Source organism: Anoplopoma fimbria, chromosome 13, assembly GCF_027596085.1.
Source record: "Anoplopoma fimbria isolate UVic2021 breed Golden Eagle Sablefish chromosome 13, Afim_UVic_2022, whole genome shotgun sequence".
NCBI lineage: Eukaryota > Metazoa > Chordata > Actinopteri > Perciformes > Anoplopomatidae > Anoplopoma > Anoplopoma fimbria.
Genome location: NC_072461.1, coordinates 7663389 through 7690745, shown reverse-complemented (window position 1 = coordinate 7690745; position 27357 = coordinate 7663389). Strand labels below are relative to the sequence as shown.

The 27357-nt window shown below is 44.8% G+C and overlaps 1 protein-coding gene across 1 annotated transcript in view; it reads left to right on the top strand.

Moving 5' to 3' along the window:
- ptch1 (patched 1) overlaps positions 1-26946 on the top strand; it is a 47434-nt gene extending 20488 nt beyond the window's left edge. The window contains 17 exon segments of the mRNA XM_054610899.1: positions 1842-1989; positions 3619-3750; positions 3883-4038; positions 4312-4410; positions 5330-5455; positions 8611-8729; positions 9359-10040; positions 10938-11247; positions 12612-12754; positions 16607-16790; positions 18626-18906; positions 20935-21072; positions 21223-21365; positions 25012-25111; positions 25242-25598; positions 25703-26249; positions 26355-26946. Coding sequence (XP_054466874.1) covers positions 1842-1989; positions 3619-3750; positions 3883-4038; positions 4312-4410; positions 5330-5455; positions 8611-8729; positions 9359-10040; positions 10938-11247; positions 12612-12754; positions 16607-16790; positions 18626-18906; positions 20935-21072; positions 21223-21365; positions 25012-25111; positions 25242-25598; positions 25703-26248 — 3664 coding nt within the window. The 3' untranslated portion in view covers position 26249; positions 26355-26946.
- Positions 26947-27357: the final 411 nt, after the last annotated feature.

Below are 27357 nucleotides of genomic sequence, written 5' to 3'. Positions count from 1 at the left end.
GGATTCTCTGCTAATCGCTGTAGCGACACTGCGTGAAACTGCAATGACATCATCCTTAACGCCACACTCGCTGAATCGTTACATTGGATTACATACAATGTACATACAATCAGCAGAACGTCTCCACTTGGTCAATTTTACGGAGTAGTTTTGCAGGCTGACATTTTTAGGAATCAAATTAAATAAATAAACATAATATAAAATACAATTTTAAAATCGAATGAATAAAAAATAAATCCGCTCACTATTGATGTAAGCTCTGCTACAGAGAAACGGCGGGTGTGTGCAGGATGTCCCGGGTTTCATTAGTGACGATTCTCTCTTAGCAATCAGTGGCCTACAGTGTTTTAACTCCGCCTTCTCGTATGGTCTCTGCTCGCTTGGAACCTTGACCGACATGGTACCAAAAAAAGCGCCTGGTACCAGGTACAGTCCATGACTTTTTCTTATGGTAGATTCGAGCTAGAGCGATGCCAAAGCACACAGTGGAATGCAACATAACTGCCACCATTACCATCAGTATCAACATATTACAGAACACATTCCAAAAGACAACGACTAGGTAATGCTTGCTCTCTTGGTTTCTAAAATTTTAAATCACATAGACTGACTCGACTACTGATCTTAAGTAACTTTTTATTGACTCATCCGCTTTCTTTCTTTATTACCTTCCTGATGTGTGCACCAGGACGGTGCATTCCTCATCACACTGGATCCCTCGGCCCTGTAAAAATATGTTAGAACATGATCAGGAATCTTGCGGATTAGGACCAGATACCCATTTAAAAGGATCTGGCACTTCCTTTGTCACTATCAAATCCAGTACAAAAAAAACTTTTGTGCCATCCAACAGTCTGATTTGGAATAGAGAAGAGATAAGATAGGATATGGACCTTTTAATCCTGGGGCATGTTGGTTCAGACACACTGAACGGAAAACCAGGTCACTGTTTATGTCTAGTAGCACTAAAGATTTATTTTGATGGCTCCTGTTGCCATATCATATCACTGCAAGGAATATTAGCCGTGATGCTGGTTGAAGGAGAAGAGCTTTGAATCTGAAGGAGAGCAGGTTGGATAAGGGGAAGTTTGTTTTGGACGAATATATATGTAAGAACACATTTTTATTGTCTTTATTGTGTCTTTTAAGTGGGTAGCTGAATAAAAAGTAATGTGATTGTGGTTATGATGATGATAACGATGATTGTTTGATTAGATTAGTAAATAGGGAATTGCAAACTTGACACAATAGATGTGCTATTTGCTGGCATGGGGTTTAGTTTGGTGTCTATAAAGGATTGTTGGTTGTTTAAAACAAGCACATGTCTTTGGGCTCTGGGAAACTGTTATGGGCATTTTTTCACCATTTTGTCACATTTTATAGACAAACTGATCAATCACTAAATTTGAAAATAATCCACAGATTACTTGAAGTTGTTTTGAACTGAGCAAAGGTCTGGCCTTATTCCATCTTTTCTGCTTCTCTCATCTCCCGGTTGTTGCTCTTTAATAAGAGCTTTGTTATTTTTAAATAGACACTGCAAATGCTGTATCTTGGGCAAGCGTTCAAAGCTTGCCAGTCATTTTACTCCTCTTCTATAGACAGAGTAGCTTTTAATTCTAGTCAGCACTGGGAATCAAACTAAAATAGTCATTGGTGTGTCTTGTACATTATAAACTCCAAGTTCTAACCCTCTTTGATGATTATTTGCACAATCCAGAAGCCCGCTCATCACCTTGCTGATCTTCTCTTGTAAACATGATGTTGTCATTGACCTCTGTCTATTTCTTCTCCCTCTTTCATCCTTTCCATCTTTTCTTCGTTCCTTTCCTCCTCTCCAGTGCCCAGGCCTTACAGACCATGTTCCAGCTGATGACTCCCAAGCAGATGTTTGAGCACTTTCGGGGCTACGAGGAGGTTTCCCACATCAACTGGAATGAAGAAAAGGCTGCAGCTATACTCGAGGCCTGGCAGAGGAGATACTCTGAGGTAAGGGCCAAAGCACTCTGAAATGAGAAAGAGAGAGAGAGATCCAAAAAAAGAGGGCACAGAAAGAAAAAAGAAATCTACCCTAAATCCTCTACGACCACATCGTAAATCACCGAGCGGATACAGGTGAACATGGAAAGGCCCCATCCAAAGCCCGGGCCCCTGATAGATACTAGAACCACAGTTGGTGTGTGGTAAGAGGCTAAAGCTTTCCTCTTAATGTTCAGTAGAGAGGAGCAATAGAGCAACAGTGTGAGCCTGTCTGGAATACATTAAGGGAGTGCTGGATATCTCTCTTTCTCTCCCGCGTTCCCGCTCTCTCTCTCTCACTCTCCCTCTCTCTCTCTCTCTTTAACTCGCGTACAAACACACATGCAAACACACTCAAAAGTTCACACACAATCGCTTTCCCAGCTGTGGCCCCATTGGTGGCTCATGTGTGACATCATCTGGTCTTTGTTTTGGGGGCCCCCCAACCTCTGTTCGACATAGTGTGACCTTGTGTGTGCGCGTGTGTGTGTGCGCCATTCGTCTTAGGGGCCCAGAGATCACAGATAGCTAGAAAAGAGGTGTGATGGTTTATTTGAATACAGCGTTTTTATCAATTGGCAATCAATAAAGATGTGAAAGTTGACAAATGACTGTCTTAGCCGTGTGTATTACTCAAGGTTAGGCGTGCCTGCATGAATACTATGTGCATGCATGTCGGTATGTGCCTGACACATGTGCGAGGTTCACACGTGGGTGCGAGTGTGTGAGTGTGTGTGTGTGTGATCTATTGCGTGTTTCCTAATGTGTGTCAGCCAGCATTGCTCCCCACTGAGCAGTAACTGCAGTTCAATGTTGAAGCCATCTGTCTGCCCTGAGATAGTGAGAGAGGGAGAGGATGGGTCATGGTACTGTCTGCAGATTCCTCCAAATACCAACAGAGGCAGAGCTCATTATTCAGGGCTGCCATTTGTCTTTGTGGTCTTCAAAGACACACAGAGAGATTTATTTGTTCTATACCTTGACCCATACTGTATACTACATGTTATTTATCAAACTGGCTAGAGAACAGATTGGAGCAGGAGTTTGGTTGTCATCTGAGGTGCAACTTTTATTGATTCAGTGTGATGCTTTCTTTTAGTAAAACACATTTAAGTTATCATTTGCTAACGGAAATCAGGCAGTTTGCAAGCATTAGATATACTTGTAAAAATTGGTGCAAATGTGAGCTGGTATATTAAGGGAGAAATGTGGTGGGGAAGAAAATAAATGTTGTTTGTTATGTGCTTATTATAAATGAACACAATATTTAACCGTTTGAATCGGGGAGTTATTGCTGTGTGGTCATTGAACCTGAACTAGAGCGTTCACTGAGCTGCTGCTGCACTGTGGGACAGCAAACGCACTCCTGCGAAATTTCAATTTTTTGTTGGATGAATTTGAGTTATTCATAAGAAGTCTCTTCAAGCTTGTTGTTTTTATGTCATTCCACATCTTTTCATTGCCTTGGAAGTTTGTTCAAAGACTCTCTATCAATTATTCCTTATTGATTTTCCTCCAGCTCTCCAATCATTTTCAATTGTGGCTTTTCTTCTACCAATCCCTTTTTGCCCCTCTCTCTCTCTCTCTCTCTCTCTCTAGGCGGTGCTGCAGAGTGTGGCTGCAAACTCGTCTCAGAAGGTCTTGTCTTTCACCAGCACCACTCTGGAAGATATTCTCAAGTCCTTCTCCGATGTCAGTGTCATCCGTGTGGCCAGTGGATACCTGCTGATGGTGAGAACATAGAAAGACTAAATACATTCACATCATGTTTTGTGAACAGCTTTGAGCAACCAAAGTTTAGTATTGGATTTAAGAAAGTGAAATGACTTGCTGATATATGGACGTCTTGTTTGCTGTTCCCAGCTGGCCTATGCGTGTCTGACCATGCTACGGTGGGACTGTGCCAAGTCCCAGGGGGCTGTGGGGCTGGCGGGTGTCCTGCTGGTGACACTGTCTGTGGCAGCTGGCCTGGGACTCTGCTCTCTTCTGGGCATCTCCTTTAATGCTGCAACCACACAGGTACCTTGATTTAACACAATGAGATAACATGTTTATCATCGCCATCCATTAACATCCTTTGATTTTACAGAATATGAAATATTGTCAACGGTGATGCATGGTTTTGGCTACGCTATTTATAGTTTGTAACCCCCAAAAAAATGTAAAATGAGAGAATTCCGTACAACACGTAACATTCTGTATACTAAAAACTGTGAACGACAAACACAGTTGTACTGGCTGTGGTCCTCCTTGTGGCTCATGGGGCTCATGAAGTTTTCGTGTGTGCTACAGGTGCTCCCCTTCTTGGCTCTGGGTGTTGGAGTGGATGATGTCTTCCTCCTTGCTCATGCCTTCAGTGAGACCGGACAGAACAAGAGGATCCCATTCGAGGTGAGACAAACAACCACACTGTTCCTACCCCTCCGCTGTCTTATCTCCTCCATGGAAAAATGGGCGAAAAGCCTGTCGGTGCCTGTGATGTAGCATCTTACAGCCAACTGCATGTGCCACACACTCAGCCTGCTTATCTAAGCAATTTCACATATTAAATATGTTAAAAACAGAACGTGGTCCTTATAAGATCATAAATCAAAATTGTCCTCTCAAGTACACCAAGGCACATACAGAAATAAACAAGCTAAAAGAGAAAAAAACGTACAGAAACCAGTAAATAAAGTGCATTTTATATACATACCTCAAGTGGGTATATCTGTGTGTGTGTAACGGGATAATTTTCATCTCCGGAGGGGGGAAAACACAGGCATGTATTTGCTTGTTTTTGTTTTCCCCCTGCTTCCCTCCCCTTCTAGCCTTGCCTCCCTCATCCCCCCACTTCCTTTGTGTGGCTGAGATGAAAACTAAACAGAGCTGAACCTGATCTCTCCTGTCTGAAACACACACACACACAGACACACACGCACAAAGATGAACACGCCTGCAGACACTCCCTGTGTGGTCTGGCACGTCCTCAAATCTTCACACAATTGCAGCCAAAGCTGGTGTGTGCATGCTTATCACAAAAAGCCAATCAGCAGTCATTATTAGACTAAGTAATCATTTTGAGCGACAGCATGTCATTTCATTCTACTATTAACTTTATTCTTCAAACAGAACTAGACAGGCCCAGGTGGCTTATTTAAGAGCACTTCAGGGCTTGGAGAAGCATTGCAATCACTGTCAGTCATATCAGTATTATGATAATTGTACATCATCTCAAGTATTACACATTTGCCTTTAGCTACAATTGGATCAAAAGAGTCGAGATTCATTGCTTTTTCCTTTCATCTACCTGTCTGTCTCTGTCTGTCAGGACCGTACAGGGGAATGTCTGAAGAGGACCGGGGCCAGCGTGGCTCTCACCTCCATCAGTAACGTCACAGCTTTCTTCATGGCGGCCCTCATCCCCATCCCGGCGCTCAGAGCCTTTTCTCTACAGGTATGCCCAGTAGTGTGTGTGTGTGAGTGCTCTCGTGTGGGGCCTCTCTCTCACTAATAGTCTTGTTCCAGTCCTCATTGGCTCCAGATTTCTCCAGACAGTTGTTTTATTGATTTCTTTCATCAAACTGAAAGTGTGTGTGTGTGTGTGTGTGTGTGTGTGTGTGTGTGTGTGTGTGTGTGTGTGTGAGTGTGAGAGAGAGAGAGAAGGAGTGTGTGTGTGAGAAGGAGTGTGTGTTTTGTTAAATCCATCCAGTCCTCTGCCTCCCTCTTTGAGGCTGTTTAGTGGTGGGCCCAGTGTCTGTCCAGATTGCGGCTGAGGTCCATGTAACCAAATCCCCCTGCATGTGCGTGTGTACTTGCATATCCTCACGCTCATGTGCGTTTTTGAGTTGTGGTACCTGGGTGGGAGGTTTGGAAAGCAATGGTCTAGCTATGTGTGTGTCTGTGTGTGTAAAGAGGGGGGGTTCCAGAGGGGAGCTCTGACTTCTCTAACATCTGTCAGTAATTATAGACGTCACCAGAACAGTGAAAACCGGGACAAGATGCCTCCAATAATCACTGAATTGTTAATTCATACAAATACTCACTCAAGAGAAGACGATAGCAGATTAGACTGTAGATGATGCCTGTATTAAGGCTATGTCCTTGCAGCAGTTTAAGAAATAGAAGGACATAGTAAGAGCATGCATACAAACAAGTAATGGATTCATAAAACAGGTTTGACCCATGTATCAACTTGGTGATTTGGTCAATGTTGGACTCATAAGGTTGGACCCCTCACCAACAGGATTTAACACCAAATTTGTCATAGTTTTTGTCAATATCTGACGCTTTTCATTAAAACTTGATATGCGTTTATTCACATTAGATTTTTTTTTCTGCCTTTTCGGCCTGTGCACAGCGTGCGGTGAGGATTTACTCCTTCCTATTTACCACCACTGGGGTGCATGACTGCAGAGAAGTGTAACGCAAAATCTTATCATTTATGTTAATTGTGTGGCCCAATTTCAGATGCTTTATGTTCTGATTGGCTAATCACCTTTTGGGGAAAACATTGGAAACTAGCAAAGTTTGTAAGGTACCAGCAGCTAAAATACAAAATCAAATCTTGAAGAAACAAACTTACCCATAAAAAGCATCCAATAGACGATTTCAGCCCCTTTTTGTGAAAGAGTATGAAGAGTAGTGTTGATTATTACATGTATGCAATTATTTGCAGTTGGGTAAAATTGTGCTGTAAGTACTGCTCACATTACCCCCCTGTCCTACTTACTCTCGCTCCCTCTCACACACACACACACACACACACACACACACACACACACACACACACACACACACACACACACACACACACACACACACACACACACACACACACACACACAGAGTGAGGCAAGATGTCGCCACAGTGAGTACAATATTAGCATGTGTGGATAGATGGCTTTAGTACAGCGAGCCTGTCAAACATGATCCATTTACCCCATGGGTCTAATCCATGCAGCCTCGTTTTGTGCACACAAATACACACACTTGGAGACAGGCGCACACACACATGCATAACGCACACACACAGATGCACATAGCATGCATACTTTACACTTGTGGTTTTGTGACTGGTGGAGGGCAGACTTGCAGTGAGGCAGACAATCATGCCGATACCCATCTTTTATTATGGAACACACACATACACATACACATCACAACCGCAATCAGTGGTAGTCATCTCTCAGCCTGGTGAAGATGTGTGTTAGTATGTGAGTGTGTGTCTCTTTATCAGCATTAAGCACTTCCTGTGGTCCACTCCTCCATGGATTCATCTCTCCCTCTTTCCTCCGTTATGTCTCTCATTCGCTTCGGTCCATCAGTTTGAAAAGTGGAATCTTGTCCAGATAACAACCCGAAAAAACACACACAGGAACACACACGTCCGTGCACCGAGGACAGATGTGGTGATACATCTCCCCATTCCCGGGTCAGCTAGCGGTCACTATGTTGGTGCGTGTGATTGTGAGTGGAGTCGTACTGTATCTGTCTGGACTTTAGTGGGCCAATTGAGAATTCTTGTTCAGCTCTACTTACAGAAGCTTCGTTCTCTCACATTATTTCTCTCTGTTGTTGACTGAGTTGTGAGCTGAGGAATGAGGGAGGGTGAGGCTAGTGTGTGTGTGTGTGTGTGTGTGTGTGTGTGTGTGTGTGTGTGTGTGTGTGTGTGTGTGTGTGTGTGTGTGTGTGTGTGTGTGTGTGTGTGTGTGTGTGTGTGTGTGTGTCTGGTTGGTGTTAAGGTGTGGTTTAAGTAGGAGGCTTCACAGTTTTTTAAGATGGCAGTAGATACGTGTGTTTGTGTGTGTTTGTGTGCACTTTTGTGTGTGAGTGTGTAAGGGGTGTGTGTTGTCTGTACAGCCGCAGCGCCTGCTCATCACCTCAGGCCCCGCGGGCCTCCGGCTCCTTGGGTGGTCTGGCACACACACACACGGGATTGTGTGCATGTGTGTGAGTGTGTGTAGGTGTGTGCGTGTAGTGGTCTGGCAACCACGCAAGATCCAGATTGTACTCTGGGCAGGGCCCCAACCTAACCCCAACCCCCACCCTCTGCTCCAGTGCACCACCTTCAAATACTTAACCACAACACTGCACTGGTTTCTATTACACACACCCACACACACACACACACACACACACACACACACACACACACACACACACACACAGTGTTTTTGTCTTGCAGGGAATTGTAAATGTGTTGGAAGGCATTTTTTTGCCTTGACGGCATCTTATTCAGATCGTGTTATTTCAAAGTGTATTTAAGGCTTCACTGTGTTTGTGTTGGGATACAATAATTCCTTAAGGCCATCCAACATCTTCACAATCAACAATCATTTTGCAACTTGGAACTTGTGCATGAATGGAGATGAGGGAATATTGATTGAGAAATACCTTGTCAAGAAAAAGATGTCTTCCATTTATTTTTCATTTCCATTTGATTTTGATCTTTTGTAACCGCCTTTTTTAAGCCCCAGTTGATTTAGACTTCATCCCAACACAACTTTCTACATCACCATCACTTCTCAAAGTTATACAAATTCCTAATAATTTTTTGGGGATAAAAGCAAAGTTCACAAACTAACATGCTGTTTCCTGTGCCTCTCACAGGCTGCAGTGGTAGTGGTGTTCAACTTCGCCATGGTGCTGCTTATCTTCCCCGCCATCCTCAGCATGGACCTCTACCGACGCGAAGAGAGGCGGTTCGACATTTTCTGCTGCTTCTACAGGTGTGTGCACACGCATGCAGACATACACACAGATGTTCTTTCATGTCTGATGATGGCGAAATGCTGTTCCTTAGTTCTTCCTTTTATGGTTTCCTCTGATCTGTGATCTGACGATGAATAACTATAACACACCATTATCAATGAGTTATCTTCACCTTAATCCCCCTCAGTCACAGCCTAATTACTGCTTAAGTTGTCTGTTTCTGTCTGGCTGCTTGGTTGTTTGACTGTGTTTATCTGTCACAGTCTTTATTAAACTGAACCAGTCTGCCAGTCTGGGCACGCTTGTTGGCACGGCGTTCATATGGATCTGCACACACACACTATCAAATTCCCTTGTTGGGTCTCAGCTCTATATTTCATGCTGTTGGCAGAGGGAAAAAGAAGTTTCATTTTAATATGCGCAGATAAGAGACTTTTAACAGATTTAAAGCAGTTAATCCTAAAAAAAAGATTTCCGCATACTTTTATAGGGTACCATAACTATGAAAAGTTTCAATGTTGGAAACCATTTTATAAAATCAGATGATGTATATATGTATGAAATGTCCCTTGTTTTTTTCTCTACATATATTTTCTTTGACCGCAGTCCATAGTCTGACATTTTTCCACTGTCTTCATCTCTTTAGCCCATGTGCCAATCGTGTGATCCAGATCGAGCCCCACGCGTACCTGGATGGAGCAGACGGAAGTCGCTACAGCCCTCCTCCATCCTATTGTACCCCTCCTCCCTCATATCGCACACCTCCCCCGAGCTACAGCAGCCCCCCTCCCTCCTACAGCAGCCATGGCTTTGCCCAGCAGACCCAAATCACCATGCAGTCCACGGTGCAGCTCAGGACTGAGTACGACCCCCGGACTCAGGTCTTCTACACAACGGCTGAGCCCAGGTCCCAGATCTCCGTGCAGCCCATGAACACAGCTCCGACTAGGAACAACCCCGGCAACGACTATTACAGCAGCAACGCCGGCGGCAGCAGGAGTAGCAGCAGTGATCACGGCAATCTCAACAACAACAACAGCAGCAGTGGGAGCCGAGGTAACGGGGGTTCTCGAGGTCCTGCCACCTTCACTCATCATCACCCTGCTCCTCCTCCTGCTGCCCCGACTTTAAGTGCCAGCTCAGCTCCTCAGGGTGATCCGGCCACATCGACTGGCCAGGGCCCAGAGAACAACAGCTCCACACGGGACCTGCTGTCCCAGTACGGAGAGGGAGCGTTGGGCCTGCGCTGCCTCCCTTGTTCCCGCTGGACCCTGTCCTCTTTTGCGGAGAGGCACTACGCTCCGTTCCTTCTGCAGCCCACCACCAAGGTGAGTTCAGCATCTCTGTTTTTGTAGAAAAGGAGGGAGAGCTTCTGTGTGAGGTGAAACTGTGTTTGCGCTGACTTGCCGTGGTGATAATTTGAAAGGAAGGATTAGTCATCAGAGCGAATAGTAGGAGGAAATCTGGGCTGGAGGTTGTGTTCATATCTGAGTCACATACAAGCACACACACACACAGTCTGACCTCAGTCTAGTGGGTGGCCGGTCTTATGAAAGCCTTCTGGAGCTGAAATCATCTGGTGGCCTGTACTTGACATTATTAGAAAATCTTGTTCTTTCATCACACTGTCAGATGTTTCACCATATTGCCAAATTGCTTCATGCACTCCTCTGATTACTTATTCCAATACTCCCCGTATTGCTGAATGACTTAAAGGGAAATTCTGTTGATTTTTTCTTTTTTTTGGCCATCATGCCAACTTTGCTGCAACAAAACTGTGTGCACACAGTTCTGTTGCTGCAACAAAACTGTGTGCACACAGTTCAAAGTTGAACCGGGAAGTTTACAACATTCATTTTGGATAGTCATTTTACCGTTTGTCTTTGGCTAACCTTGGAGTTATTTAGAATCTCTACAATCATCTGACTGCTTGTGTTTCTTTCCATGTCAGAAATATTTTAGCAATGTGACTGTTAATTTAAAGTAAGTGCCTTGCTACATGCTATTTTAAATGTTAGCTTTCTTTTTTCTGGCAACCTTTGTGAGCTTTTGGAATATGTTTATAACATCCACCTAAAAATATGCACAGTATCCACAATTTCGCTCTTCACTCATTCAGAACATGCAACATGGTTTAAGCAGTAATTAGTGTAAACTGAATCTGTCCTGCCATTGCTTCCGTGCAGTGAATTGATTGATGATCTTCTCCGCCCTTCTGTTTCCAGGTGGTGGTGATTGTGCTGTTCCTCTGCCTGCTGGGAGTCAGTCTCTATGGGACCACCCAGGTGAGGGATGGCCTGGAGCTGACGGACATCGTGCCCAGAGAGACCAGCGAGTACGACTTCATCGGTGCCCAGTTCAAGTTCTTCTCCTTCTACCACATGTACGTGGTGACGCAGCGGGCCGACTATGCCCAGAAACAGCCTCTGCTGCACCAGCTCCACCAGAGGTTCCACACTATTCGCTACGTGCTGAAGGAGGACAACGGGCAACTGCCCCGTATGTGGCTTCACTACTTCAGGGAATGGCTGCAAGGTAAGATGAAGCTTGATAATTACCTTATCTCAACCAGACCAAAAGTAAATTGGGTCACACCTAGGAAGCAACTCTATTTGGGTCATGTAGCAGTACGATTCAGAGTCGTTATATTTTACCCTAATACCTATGTAACAGATGATTTTGTTATTAATGCCTCGTTTGAAATCCCTATTCAAGTTAGTTCAGGCATGGGATTAATTTACTTTCTCATGAAACAGTCTTGAGATCATAGTTTTCTTCTGTGTTTTGACATGAATCTGCAGGAAACAAGATGTTGGGCAGGAGTTCAGAAGTAGGAGGGATTTCAAAACGGACACTGACAGTAGCCTGATTAAAATCACTTGTTTCGTCCATAAGTGGGGGTGATGGAGGAAGACGAAGTGGGGGGCCACATTTTTATACTTGGCCTCAGGCAACATACAGAATGTGAGAACCTTTGGTAGTAAAGAAGGTTGCAGATTATGTCAGCAGCGCAAACTGACACTCAAACACACTCATCCAACTTATATTAGCTCTGCTCCTAATAGCTTTTGTCATTTTCCATATAATCTATTCTTTAAAAATCCGAAATATTTGGCATAAAACAAGCACCACACCGCACTGGAATCTTGAATTAATTCAGTAGGATGGCAGGATTCACTTTTTGGATGGCTTGCTGGTTGTATCTCCGGCACTGACAGCTCCTAAGAATTGTAAAGTGCCACTGGACAAGAATATTATCTTCCACATGTCAACCCCAATGGCTTCATTTTCAGCGAGGAAGTGCTGACTTGCCCGTAACGATAAACCACATTGTGTGAGTCTGTGTGTGTGTGTGTGAGCCGGCTGGGAACCACACAGAGAGTGTGTGGGTGAGAGACAAAGAGAGAGAACTGTGTCTGATATTGCTCTCTGCAATGGTGGGACAAATTGGAGCCAGACAGGCCACGAAACGAGACCCAAAACAACATCTCCCACAGACGGACCACAGCATGAGACTTGGGGGAGAGCCGAGAGGAGGAGAGCGATACACATATGGATTAGAGAGTAGTATAGAAAAGGAGACACATGTTACTGATATATTCTCTAATGATGACTTTGAATCAAAAGCAGCATTTTTAAGAGCTTTTGAAGTCTTGTTTAGTGGTTAAGGGAATGGAACCAAGTTATCATATTAAATCAATCAGGCTTATTATAGGGTTAGGGTTTGGTTGCAGTGTTGTGTTATATTGTCTTGTACTCCGCTGGGTTGTTGTGTGTTGTTTTCCTTTTTGAACTCAGCTTTATGAGTGTGTTGCAGAGGAAGAATGAAGATAACAGGGCATGTAACCTTTCCAAACATCCACATCTAACCAATCTGTTTTGTTGTGGTTTTCCTGCAGGTCTCCAGCAGGCGTTTGACAAGGACTGGGAGGCCGGCCGCATCACCTACAACAGCTACAGGAATGGCTCCGATGACGGCGTTCTGGCATACAAGCTGTTGGTGCAGACAGGACGAAGGGAGAAGCCGATCAACCTCCACCTGGTATGTTTAGGATTTAAGCCTGTGTCAGTTATTCCCACCATTAAAAGTGATTCAAATTTAAGATATGAGGAAGTGCACACAGACTGCTTTACAAGGACTGCGATCTGAGGATACAGACACCGGTGTTAAAACTGCTTTCTCATTTTGTGTGTGCATGTATATTTGTGTGTTTTGTCAAATGGGATTGGGGCTGGAGGAGCCACACCTGGCTTAAAAAAACTGCCTCTCTCCATCCAGTCTTTTTCTCTTTTTCCCTGTGTCTGTCTTCATCTTCTCGCTGTGATGACTTTACCGAGCCCAGGAATTTGAAGCTCTCACTGGGGCTGCAGCCTGCCTCTGAAAAACCTATTAACTCTTCATTTAAACCATTTGTCACACTTGGTAGTTCTGTGTGTGTGTGTGTGTGTGTGTGTGTGTGTGTGTGTGTGTGTGTGTGTGTGTGTGTGTGTGTGTGTGTGTGTGTGTGCGTGTGCGTGCGTGCGCAGCGCCTTGACAGCGAGATGTCTTCTCTTAGCATCAAGCCTTTTGAGTTTGTTAGTGATTCCAGACACAGTTCATAGTGTGAGAAGTTGGAAGGCTGAAAGAAATCGCTGCACGACATAGAAACTCATGCAGACCCCAGTGGGGCTATAAATAATTTGCCTGGAAATCAACTAGGAAATCAACATTTTCGCTGTCCAGTGTTTTCAGTGCATTAAATTACTTTCTGAGTAGAAAAGCACCCATACCACTACAATACACCCAGTTATATTAATCTTCTGACAAACTCCAGTTCAGCTGTTGAAGTGAGCCCCGTCTCCAACGTGGAACCGGAGGGCTGTTTGACATCCAACATTGGCACAAGTCAATCTAGGGAACAGCTAAATTCTTAGAAGGAGGTCCAGAGGCAGTTTCAACTGGGCACTGTGCACGGTTTTAAGTTTAGTGCCACCTCCAAAAAACAACATACATGGATGCATGGCCACATTCCTTGGCAGGAAACAGCGCACAACAGAAGATAAGGAACTGGGGAAATATAAAAACAAAATTCTTGGCCCGGATTTATGAAAACTCCAAACACAAAACAACCTTTTCAACATTGAGATCATCAATTTACTCAAAGATAATTAACTTTGATGTATAGCCCCGCTGTGTCTTGTCCTTTTATTCATATTTATGATCTGTGTGTGACTCTGTGTTCAAGACTTGCATGTCTACCGTCTTAGCTGTTTGTTTTTGGCTTTATTTTTTCTTACCCACTGAGCTCCATTGCAGCAGCATGCTACTCTTCTCACCCCTTCCACTAACCTGCAGGAAGCAGAGGCAAATCCTGGTGTGCGGCCCTGTGACATCACTTCCTGTGCCTGTGAGGGAAGTGTATTTGCCGTGAGGCGTGGGGGCCGCCAGCAGAGCTGCCTGGGCTTCCTGTGACAGCTTGAAGACATACAGTTGTTGTGTATCCCGCTGTTAAATTCAATCCAGATCCTCTGGAATCCAGCTCTCCTTCTTGCCCCCTCTCTCTCTCCTACACTAACTGCTTGCACTACCACTCTCTCTCTCTCTCCGTCCCTTCCTCCCTCCTTTTTCCCTCCCTCAGCGCTCCACTGCTGTGTCCTCTTTCAGCGAGGGGAGCTAAAACACGTGGTTTCTTTGAGGCAGCTCTGTGTGCATTTCTATGTTTTGAGTGTGTGTTCTGCTTTTGTCTGTTGGGCGTGCACTTAAAGCAGTAGCTGTTTTTTTTTTGTGTGTGTGTGTCTCAAAATGAGGACCAGATCTTTTCCAACCCTGGCAAATTGCAAAGCTAGATGTTTTATTTTGATATGCCACTCCATGGATCTGTGCAGAAGGTGTTCTGGCTTTGATCTGCTGCTGCTAACATTTCCCTCTGTTCTGGGTGACCATTCATTCCTTATGGCCTCGCCTGGGAGTCATACTGTATCTTGCTGTCTGTATGTATATGTGCTTGTGTGTTGTTTGAATGTAAAGAAATAGAAAGATAAAGCTTTGAGAGGGAATACAGAAGGATGGCGGTATGGACAGAAGGAGGAGGTGGAAAGTTTGAAAGTTCTCAGGATGGCCGCGCTAACTCTATCAAGAGCACTTTTCTTGTCAGGGCAGGGTCGGTCGTTGGTGCTAGGCATTCTGGGTACCTATGGGGTCAAGGGAAGCAAGTGTGAGCAACATTTGTACAGATGTTGTGTTATTTTTATAGCTCTACTCCATTTGCTGGGTGGCATTTCCTTTAGTGTTAACAACCAGGTTAACTGCACACAGACGCGCTCAGGGACTCCAGCCAATTTTTTTATTGTTACGCTAACTCAAGCAATTTTTCTCTCCTCACCCTCCCATCCACCCAAAGAAAAACTCCTCCTTCCTTCATCCAACTAACCCCATGAGTCCAGCTTCACCCCAGATCTCTCCCTGCCTCAGTGAAGGAGGGATTTATGGTTCCTAGAAGGGAGAGTGGCAGAGCAGTGTGCAGTAATGGTTTTACCTCTCAGGAGGTAGCAATGCTATGCTACTCTCCTCTCGTTCCACATGGGAAGGAGAAAGTAATGGCTCTGAGCGAGACAGCCATTCTTGTCTACCTTCTGACCGCAGCCGTCTCAGCAAGTGACGTCGACTGAAACGGCTTGGGAACAATCATGAACCAGCCAGAAACACTCTGTGTGGGTTTGGTCTGATTCATAGTGGCTGGATGTCAGGAGGTGAGCTACAGGCTTACAGAGACTTTTTAACACATGTTTTATCACCCAGCTCTGGTTTCTAAGCCTGAGAGTAACATTAACTACAATGTACATGTGGCATGAGAAGAAGAGTCAGGGGATCACCAAAGTGCATCCATAGAGATGCCGAAAAACACTAATCATGTTGCTACTTTTTTTTTACCCAGCATAATAAAGCCTTTAAGCAACCAGGGCTTTCCACAGGCGTATGGAGTCTATACATTTCTATTTTAAATATACATGCATAGCGAATCGCAACATGTTAAACAAAAGTATTGTTTTAAAATCAGATGTATTTATATAAAGTACCCACCTCGACTTAAATGAGAAGTCAGCTGTTTGGCCAGCAGCCGGGGCTCATGAAACGCTCTGAGCAACAGTACAGGAACCAGAAAGCCGAATTAGAGCTTGTCTAATACAACAAATATCAATGTACTGTTACATTTCCACACTATTAGAATTATTACTTGGTAGAACATTCATCTGCCGCAGCTGCTTCCTGACAGAAAATTGCTGCAAGGCTTCCATCAGAAATGTATTCAGAGTGGTCAGGACATCGGGCCTGAGGTTGGCCAGCCAATACCTACTGTATGTAAAGAGAGAAGCTGATTCAACATTTTCCATGTTTTAATGTGGCATGATAATTCTGGGAAGCCGTGATGAGAAGTACGGGAATTTTCAGAAAGGCGACCAGTGTTTGACTTGTTGATTTTTCTTTGGTTGGAAAGAGAGAGGGACTAATATTTGACTCTTATTTTGAAAGCTGGTCCGTTCTCTTGCACCCATGCATGTGTATAAGTAAGCATTTCTGTGGTCAGCTCACCTGTAAAATGTTTTGGTTAGACATGTCCTATTTCCACAATAGCTTTTTGTGTCCAATGTATACATTACTGCCGCGATATGCAGGCTCCACCTCATTTATTTTCACCATAAATGCACTTTTCCTATTTGCTAATTATTCCATTTTCAATTTTTAATAGGTGGCTCAGTCCATTGTAAATGTGAAGGAGTTTTTTTAATTTAGATGCATGCAAGTATGTGTTTGAATGTTTTTAGAGAACACAACATGACAAAACTTTTTAAATTCTACAAATTCGCCATCAGTAATTATATTACATTAATTCATCTCCTTTTCTTGGTTTTGCAGCTGACTCGTCAGAGGCTTGTGGATGCAGATGGGATCATCAACCCCGGGGCTTTCTATATCTACCTGACCGCCTGGGTCAGCAATGATCCTGTGGCATACGCTGCCTCGCAGGCCAACATCCGCCCGCACCCTCCAGAGTGGCTCCACGACCGTACCGACTCCATGCCCGAGACACGCCTCAGCAGTAAGTCAGCATGTCCGCAAAATATGCTAGATTTAAAACCAGGAAGCCTTATAGTGTAATGGAATGAAGTTTTGCTTTGACCAGAGGAAGGAAATTCAATTATAGCATTTGCTCCAAATAAAATTAAGCTAATTTGAAATGATAAAGTTCATACCTGCTGCACCGTGCAGTTGAACAAATTGCATTTACGGAAATTTCAAGCCAACCTTTTGTGGGGCTCATTGGTCTCGACCTCATCTTTTTTTAGGTTCCATAAGGCGGCTGCCACATGTGAGCAGTGTTTATCTCTTGTGGTTTGAGTTATTGCTCCTTGTCTGCCTCTTAGCTTTAAGTGAGGTAGTAGACTTTACAGTACCACCGCGGTGTGTGTGCGTTTGTGCATGTGTGAGCTCAGGTTGCAAGGCCAAGGACCAAGACACGGCTTACTGTGGTTCTTCTAATGGTGCCTGTGGTGAATGCAATAATCCTGGCTACCATGGGGCCCTAGCATTACACACACACACACACACACACACACACACACACACACACACACACACACACACACACACACACACACACACACACACACACACACACAATATTAAAACTCAGTGACCCCAAACATTACACACACCCTGTTCTCATTTCCCTGCCACACACACAGACTGTAACTCACATTAAAAAAAGTACAGTCATGTTGTTGTTTGATTCTAGGCTGTGATTTGGTGCAAGTCAGGAAGTGCACCACAGGGGAGGAAAATGATTGGATAACAAGGGGAGACTTGGTTTTGGTTGGAAGCACAATTGGATAACAAGCAGGAAGTCCTTTACGTGGGGGGGAATATGATTGGATAAGCCGCGTGAAGTGCTTGGCTGTGCAGGAGCCCCCCGGAGCAGATCTGTTGTTGGCCAAAAGCCAACTGGTGTCCTGATGGAAATTTATAGTTGAGATTATAACGGGCCAAACCATGTTAGCAAGTGCTCCTGTCTGACGACCTGCAGGCACTTCGGAATATACACACACACACCAACGCCAGAAAGTCTCAAAACATGGATTTTCATAAGAATAAAGGTAGATGTGGAGTCTGCCAAATGCAGCAATGTGTTGTTCATTACACTGCATGCAAAAGTCTGAATGAACACAGTGTTTTGACAGCACCAAATATGACTTCATAGCAGAGTGACAGGCAGGTATGCGTGTTTATGCATCCACATTATGCTTTATGCGGCGTTGCTAAGTTTGGGGTGTGGTAATGGCGGTGATTCTGACATTGTAATTACCGTGAATCACAGTTAGCTCTGACACTCTGCTGTGTCTGGAACTGATAGGTCCTCATTAGCCAGGCTGGGCCACAGACTGGCTGGGTTTGAGTCAATGGAGCTCTGTTTCACACTGCTCCGCCCACCCGACACCACACACACACAATACACACACACACACACACACACACACACACACACACTCACACAAACACTCGCCCACAGATGTAGCTGTTCTTGGAACAACGTTGGATTAGAGAGAGAAAGCCTTGATATTGGTGGTTTGGCTGAAGAGTGTAAAATTATTTCTGCTGATGTACTAAATGATCAGAACCTAATGCTGGTTAATCATAAAAGAAAAAACATCATCTACAGATCTCATCTTGAAATAATCAATTTCTCTGAATTAAAATGTCATCCTCATGCAATGCTGTGTGGATTCTGTTTCAAGGCCCCAAAGTGCAAAACCATCATCAATAGCTACATGGGGTCTAATAAAATGATGTGATGCTTACAGCTAAATAAAGACCAAGTTCTCCTCCTTTTTTTATTCTAACTAATTGACCTTCCTCTCATTGTCTCTCTTCATCCAGTCCCGGCTGCTGAGCCCATCGAATACGCACAGTTCCCCTTCTACCTCAACGGGCTCCGGGAGACGCCGCAGTTTGTGGAGGCCATCGAGAGTGTGCGGGCCATCTGTGGCAACTACAGCCGACAGGGCCTACCCTCCTACCCCAACGGCTACCCTTTCCTGTTCTGGGAACAGTATGTTAGTCTGCGCCACTGGCTCCTGCTGTCCATCAGTGTCGTGCTCGCCTGCACCTTCCTGGTCTGTGCCCTCTTCCTGCTCAACCCGTGGACCGCCGGCATCATAGTGAGTGCTGGAGAAAACAAAGACAGACATACTTAATAATAATCGAGAAATATCTGTACCTGCACACTCTTTGTGACCCAGTTTGATGAGCGTATGACCTCGCCTTTCCTCTACCACATCCTTTATTTCCTGTTTCTTTTAATTTGTTGTCCAGAAGGCATCTAATAGTGGACAGAGTCAAAACAAGGAAGGGGCTGCTGTGTGTTTTTGTAGCCTCAGTCACCAGTGTTTATCTTGTGCTGTTTTGTTAGGGCCCGTCTATTTAGTCTAGTCCAACACTCCCAGACACCGAAGCTGAAATAGATGGGGAGAGGACACAAAGCTCAGACAACTTGCTCCCACTCTAAACCTATAAAAACTAAGATTTTATTTCCATCCTCCGCACTCCTACGCTCCCCCTCCTCTCACTAAAGGAGTTTCCAAGGTTACACGCAAACACGCATTCACATACGCAGGCGCACAGACACACACTAAACACACACGCAGACATGTATATACTTGCGCACATATAGTACGATCGTGTAAACATGCAGGTACATCATTCACATAGACACACGTACACTGAGCGCTCTGGTTATTCTCTCTGGTGGGTTGGATTTTATTACGGGCATTGGCCAGGCCACCCGAGCCCTTAAACAGGGGAGGAGGGGACCTCATGTTCATCCTTCTGGCTTTACTAGCGAGATCAAAAGACAAGTTATGGAGAGGCATCAAGTTTAACCATTTGCTCTGTCCAAGACCAGACCACCGCCAGCCCTACAACTTCAAGCCCTCTCAGCTATTTGCCCAGAAATCCATCTCAAGCACAGAGACAGGCCTGTTTTAAACATTGGGTCTTGTGTTTTGATATATACAGATGTTTCTTATCCACTTGATACTGGTGGCTGTTCACACTTGAACAGGTCTCAACCACATTTAGAGTTATCACTTGTGATCTTGTTTTTGTTCTTGATTCTCATTTTATCTGTGGAAAAACTGTGACAAAATCACAGGTAGAGACTTAAAATAGTGCCTAAGTCTGCCATGTGATATTTAGAAGAAATGTGTCTACTAAAATTTTAAATAATAAAATAGTCCAAATAGTTTTCTCAATATATCTCCCCACTTGTTATCACATCACTGAAGATGGAAGATCAGTCTGTGTCAACAGAGCCAGACACATACACATACATCCTGCTGGACACACATACTCTGTGCTCGTTCACTGTATATGTACTCAAACACATACACACAGCTCCCACATCAGCCTTCTTCAAAGGATTTGGGCCCCATGTAACCTGACGCCTGTCAGCTGATAATGGCATTCACTCCCAGCTTCTGTCCCGCTTTGCACTGAATCCTCCACACACACTCAACAACAAACATATTTTGCACACATGTATAGTTACCTAACACCTCTATAAGTTAGAGATACTCACACATGACATCCTCGTGTATTATTGCCCCCTATCCGTCATGCATACATGCAAAGTCCAGGTCAACTGTAAATCAACACAGCACGTCTAGTGAAAAAGTAGTTTGTTTATTCTAGAAAAATAAAGTAGAAATTTGTTTCCATTCATGGTGATTTGATGCGCTTGTCAGGTCTGCCACCTGGGAAATGTGCATTTTGGTAATGAATTGATTGCCATGTTCTTACCCCTTTGGATACAAGGTATTATTATTGTTTGGACTCACAGAGGAGAGAAAAATACATTTGTGACATGAAAAACGTATAGAAAGCATACAAATTTCCTCCAAAAGAAGACAAAGAAGTTTGGGAACATAAAATACTTTCAAAGATTGGTTTAAACGGAATTTATTTATTGTAAGAAATATTGGTATTTTTGTCTTTTTCCTTAAGAAATGCTACAAACAAGGAGGCGATTAAATACAAAAGCATTTTTTTTTCTTTCATTTGGCCCCACTCGTCCTGGCTTTTAACCTATTTCTGTCCTGTCCTGTCCTGTGTTTGATTGAACGTATAAAATCACTCTTCATATATAGATTGATCAACCATCTAACAGAAGCTCATCCTTTCCCCTTCAGGTGTTGGTGCTTTCTCTCATGACTGTGGAGCTGTTTGGCTTCATGGGGCTGATGGGAATCAAGCTGAGTGCTGTCCCTGTGGTCATTCTCATTGCCTCTGTGGGCATTGGAGTGGAGTTCACCGTCCATGTGGCTCTGGTAGGCATAAATGACACAAAGAAAAACATTGGATTTCAACGATTTAAGTCCTCACTTTGTCAATAATAACAAAAAAAATGTTTTCTTCCTGATTGGTTTTGATCCTCTTGACAGCGTGACATGAATTCTGTTTGTGTGTGTGTGCTGTAGGCATTCCTGACAGCCATAGGGGATCGTCACAGGCGGGCGGTGCTGGCATTGGAGCACATGTTTGCTCCGGTGCTCGATGGAGCGTTCTCCACCTTATTAGGTGTCCTAATGCTTGCTGGCTCTGAGTTCGACTTTATTGTCAGGTGAGTACAAATGGCAAACCTTATGAGAAAATGCTACATTAATTTAGCCGAATGTATGAGCACATACAAAGGTTATCGTATGGTGTCTGTGTGGCGTCAGTAGACCGTGGAGATCAGGCCTCAACCTGTATGTCACAGAGGAATCTACCTGAGCCACCAATCATGCATGAAGGCTCCTCGCTTTCTTCCACCGTTCCCTCTCTTGGTCTCTTTCTCGTCTTCCACCCGCATCTCCCTCTCATATTCCCTTTCTGTAAACCTCATCCCTTTTACAGCTACCGGTGACATACCTGCTTTTTTTGTCGATTTCTTGGGACTTGCTCTCTAAAGAACGACATAAACAAGGCCTTTATCTTTCTCCACCCTCCTCTCCCCTTGTACTTTTTCTTTCATGCTTCTCTTCTCCCCCTTAGTGTTTCTCATGCCTGACATTTTAAGGGAAACCAGGGGAAGGATGGAGAGTTGAAGGTCAAGAGAAGGAAGAGGAGGGGGGCTATGAGGGAGTCGATGGAGAAGCAGAAGGAAAGGAAGTAAAAGAGAGAGAGAGAGAGGGAGCAGGAAAGTCTTCTGGCTTTTGTAATCTCCTTCAGCTAGTTTAACGGCCCTCGCTAGACATTTATAAGCATGGGAAGGAGTTACGGGGTGAGGGGCAAGAGGGCAGTCGTGGAAAGACAGGAGAAGTGGAAATTAAAACCGACACACTGTGGGGACTCTGCTTCGGTGGCTCCTTTTGTGTGCGCGTGCTCTTGTAAGCATCAGGCAGAAAGGTAGTGACCAGACGCCCTACATGGGAGGAAAATTAATGATTCTGTACATTCTCGAGCCTTGAGTATTATGAGAAGTTTCCAGTGATCTCACTGAACGAGTTAAAGTAGCTGAGGTAGCTGTATAATTTGGTTGACATGCTCCTTTAAGAGAAGGGAGCACTGGCACACCCACACAATCACACATAGTCCCCCTCCTACACACACACATACCAACCTGCTCTCTGACCTTGTAATCATGAGGGTCAATGAGGGCCTGCCTGCCAGTGAAAGCACACACAGTTACACAATCCAAGAAACACACACAAACAGACGCACAAACACAGGGAGGGCGTATAGACCTTCTCTCCTCACCTCCAGTGGTGTGCTCTGGTTTCTGGCTCGGTCCCGGGGCTCCATTTAAAGGTTCTGCTGTTGTCTGAGCAAACAAAGCAGCGCCCCAAGACGGTTCAATAACAACAGGCCCGGCTCGTATTTTTCTGCTTGCGCCGAAAGAAATGTTTCCCTGGCTTTCCCCGTCAGCCATGTGAATGTTTTCACTCCAAACAGCCCGGCAGGGCACTCGGCCTGGTATGTGGGCCGCACGCGTGCATGTGGAGATGTCTGTGCGTACATGTGTATCCAAAGGTGGCGTGGCGCTTACCCCTCCTGGTGTGTGCGGACATGCTAACCGTGGTGATGACACAGTTATTTCAGTTCCACTTACAGAAACAGTTCTGATAATCTAATAAAGTAGATGACAGATGGTTGGGTGGGCTTTCAATACTGTATAGTGTGGGAAGAGCTTTGCCAGAGACCAAGTCAAAGGTCAAACAATAGGTTTTTGCTTTCAGTGCTCAACCACTACGAAACGTTGTTGAACATGAACTTTGGGCACAAATTCACTGCCATTGGAGTGACTTATTAAGGTGGGGGTTTGTCAAAGAGGGTGCAGGAAATACACCCGAGTGGTGAAATCTGACCGTCCTTAACGGGTAACCATTTAAAGAAAATGTGGTTGATTATTGTGCATTCAAAGACCTGATCTAGAGAATGCATTTTTTTCTTGTCTGAGTCTCTCTGAATAAAAATGACTCTAGCGGGTCTCATCGTTGTGGGCTCCACATGGGAAGTGTTTCTTCAGGTTACTTCCGTCTGCAGGCTGGATCCGGCTCTGCTCTGATTTTATGACTGAGCGTAAACTGAAGTGAGAAACTTAGAGAGAGATTCAGTTGCTGTGGGATGCGTCTGCACTTAACAATGGGTGGCAACATACAGTACATCAACGTTCACATAACACAAAGCAGGCTAGATCTTATCAATTTTATATAATGATGCATTTAGGAGCATGCTTTTTCTATAAACCCAATTTGTCATGTTTCACAAGGCCTAATTTATTGTGGAGCAGCTAAAGTGTGTGTCCATACCAGCACTCCCAAATGATCATGAAGACATTTTACATCTTTATTAAGTTCCCATCCTGTTTCACAGTCGGACTCCGTGTCACTGTATTGTGAAGGTGAGCCCACCCATGCTGGGTAGACAAGTACCAGCGCTCCTCACTTGTGGCTCCGCTGTGCAATGCCTGCCTTCCTGCAATGCACGTACACACACACATGCACACATTGATATAAACGCCCACACAGATTAGTTATGAATGTGAGTTTAGTTTGAGCCCCAGCTGCATCGCATACCAGCGCATCCACACCTCAGTTAGCCCACTTAAACCCAAACACACACACACACACACACACACACACACACACACACAAACAGCATAGTCGAGATAGAGTGAGAGAAAAATTCAGAGTGGAGATTGGGGGGGTCTTACCTGATACATTGGAGATTTAATTAGACGGAGGGGATTGTGGAGTGGCCGGGAATTTCACAGGGGCTTAGCTGGAAAGAAGGGAGAGAGAGGCGAGGCGGAGAGGAGAGAGGAAGAAATAAAAGAGTGGGAGAGAAAGAGACCAGGGAGGGGTGGTGCTCTGAGGGTCCCCTTCTCTTCTTCCTAGACTAAATTGTTTAAATTCTATACCCTTCACTTCATTTGTTTGCTTCTCCCTCTCTCATTTCTTAGCCGAAGAGGAGAGAGAGGCCCCTGTCCTCTCTGCCCCCCCCCCCCCCCCAACGTCCCCCTCACCCGCCTCTCCTCCCCCCTTTTACCCTCCCTTCCCCCTCCGTTCACATTCCTCGCTGCTTTGTTTTCTCCATGTTTGCTTATACACTACACACCCAAGAGAGAGTACCCTCGCCCCCAATAACCCCCCACCACCACCCCTTTTTCTTTTCTTCCCGTGCCTTTGAATTAACCAGCTCTGGCTAATTATGCTTCCCCTTTTCTTCTCTCTCCGCGGCTTCTTAAAGACTAACCCTCTTTGGCAGGACTTAGAAACGCACAAGGTAGATTTCTGTTTTGCTCCTCAAAACCAGAGTGCATGCCCGTGGAGGGGTTTATATATATATCTATATATGTGTGTGTGTGTGTGTGTGTGTGTGTGTGTGTGTGTGTGTGTGTGTGTGTGTGTGTGTGTGTGTGTGTGTGTGTGTGTGTGTGTGTGTGGGGTGTGTGTTTGGGGAGTGGCCGGGTGTCTTTGTGGAAGTATTATTTCGGGCGTGTGTGATGGTTGATCTTGCACATGTCTCCCCACGTCTATACCTCTGTGGTTTGCACAGGTATTTTCTTTCTTCCAAGCCTGCTCTGTTTCTCTTCTTCTCTGTATGTGTTGGCCTGTGAAACTCAATTTTTTTCTTTTTTGTTTCTGTCATGAAATTTCCCCATTCAAGAAGTATATATCTCGTCTTTTTAGTAAATGTTTTTTAGGAAGCAAGAGGAAAACATTTTGTTTAAAATGTATTACCTATGTTCAGCTACTTTAGTGTGTGCCTTTGGTGTGTTGCAGGTATTTCTTTGCAGTGTTGGCCATCCTAACAGTTCTTGGAGTACTGAACGGACTGGTCCTTCTTCCAGTATTACTGTCATACTTTGGGCCCTACCCAGAGGTAAGATCCCAAAAATACAACTTCAAGGAAATTGAATCAAAGTTTACTAGAAAAAGTGGCATTTATTTTTTCATTCATAAGTGTGAAATGCTTACTGCTTCATCTTCACCTCCTCCCTTTTATCTCCCAGGTGACTCCCGTCGATGGTCGTAACCAGTTACCCACTCCATCCCCAGAGGCCCCTCCTCATGTGGTCCACTTCTCTGTCCGTCCTCACCACACCACAGCGGCAACCAACACCTCTGGTGCAGCCTCAGACTCGTCAGACTCGGAGTACAGCTCTAACACCACAGCATCTGGTATCAGCCAGGAGATGCAGAACTACAACCTGCCCTCACACAGAGGACAGACTCGAGCAGAGGAGCAGCAGTACCACCTCCAGAGCAGCAGGGGCAGAGCGGCCAGGACAGAGGAGGAAAGGAGAGCAGGGTCAGGGCATAGGCGCTCAGCCAGACAGCCTGACCCTCCTGCCTATACTATGTCTTCGGTAAGAGAATGCCCTCTCATTGTGTTGCATGTATGCTTATCTATTTGCAGATGTTCTCGTTTGTCACATTATAGAAATAAACATATTTTTGTCTCGCTCTACAGTCCTCTCAGGGTTGTGATTCTGGGCCCCAGCCCGGGACTACTCACCGTAACAGAAGCAGGGACCCCAAGAGCCAGATTCACTGGCAGGCCCCGCCCCCAGCCCGCCCGCGCATGGACGCTTTTGAAACTGCTACTGAGGCTGGGGGCCATTATGGCTCACATGGCCATAGAGAACACTCAGCAGGCCACAGAGCCCGCTCGTCCCACAACCCACAGCCTAATCACCACCTCCCGCACCACCACCACCCCAACCCCACCCCGTATTGCCAACCCATCACCACGGTGACGGCGTCTGCCTCCGTCACTGTCGCTGTCCACCCGGCCCCCTTGTCCAACCAGGGCCCCCCAGCTCCCTCTTACCCAGGATACACTGCGACAGACAGTTACTGCTCATCAGGGGCGGAGGGGCCGGGGCCTGCCTTCCAGGACCCGCATGTGCCCCTGGACACCCACACAGGGTCCAGAGGGGTCAACGTGGAGGCAATGGAGCTTCAAGACTTGGAGTTTGAGGCAGCTGACAGCCACAGTGGCAGACGGGCAAGCTGAGGTGAGCTTTAAACTGCTTCAGTTGATCCATAGTACAGCTGTCCTTTTAGAAAAGTATGTTTTATCATAAAGAACTCACAAAACCATCTCCTTTTTATGTTTCCAGTTGTGGAGAACGGAAGTACAACGGCCAAAGATGGACTCCTCTGTATTACTAAGCAGCTGACCCGGCCTGGCTCAGTCCAGCCCAGCATAGCCCAGCCCGGCTCGCCACTCGGCCCCAAGCAGCGATAAACTCGCCAGTGTTGCCGTCATGGTGCTCATTCTTACTGTAACCCAGTGGACTATTGTCTTACATATTTCTATCTATATTTAAAAGATGTATACATATGTAAATATGAACAAAAAGTAGCTATAATTTTTAGGAGCTGTACAACTCCTCATAACAGACTGGGGCTGCCATTTTATATGGTGTGTGTGTGTGTGTGTTTGTGTAAATGTGTGCGTGCGTATGTGAGATAGAGCTAGATCTCTGATAACTGCTCACTCATCTGTGGATCTGTGCCATTAGGAAGCTTCATCTAGACAAAAATACCTGTCAGCATTCACTGTTGCTGCTCAAAATATTTTTTATAAATATTATACATTTATAACTCTATGCAAATGTCTCTTTAAACAAAAGAAGTGATCGGTCTTGGTATATGTGTGTTTGTTTGAGTGTGTTTTTGTCTTTGTGTGTGTGCGTGTGTGTGTGTGTGTGTGTGTGTGTGTGTGCGTGGTAGTCGTTGAGTGTAAGGCTGTATGACGTGAAACAGCCATCTTCTGGCTTATACATTGGATACATCCTTAGAACAGACTAACTTTTACACTCATTTAAACATGAGGGAAATTGTTAAAATAATCAAACAGGGCTATGGTATATATACATATATATATATATATATATATATATATATATATATATATTTATATACATATATAGATATATGTATGTGTGTGTGTGTGCTTGTGTGTTTATGTGTGCGTGTTCATTATTGTATAAAGGTACACATGTTAAACTATTAATTTTTTATCACAAACCTGTGGTAGTTATGAAACAATTACTGTTTAACTTGACACGCTATGCGTGCTATTTAAGACGAGCAGATATGAAGAAATTTAAAAAGCTG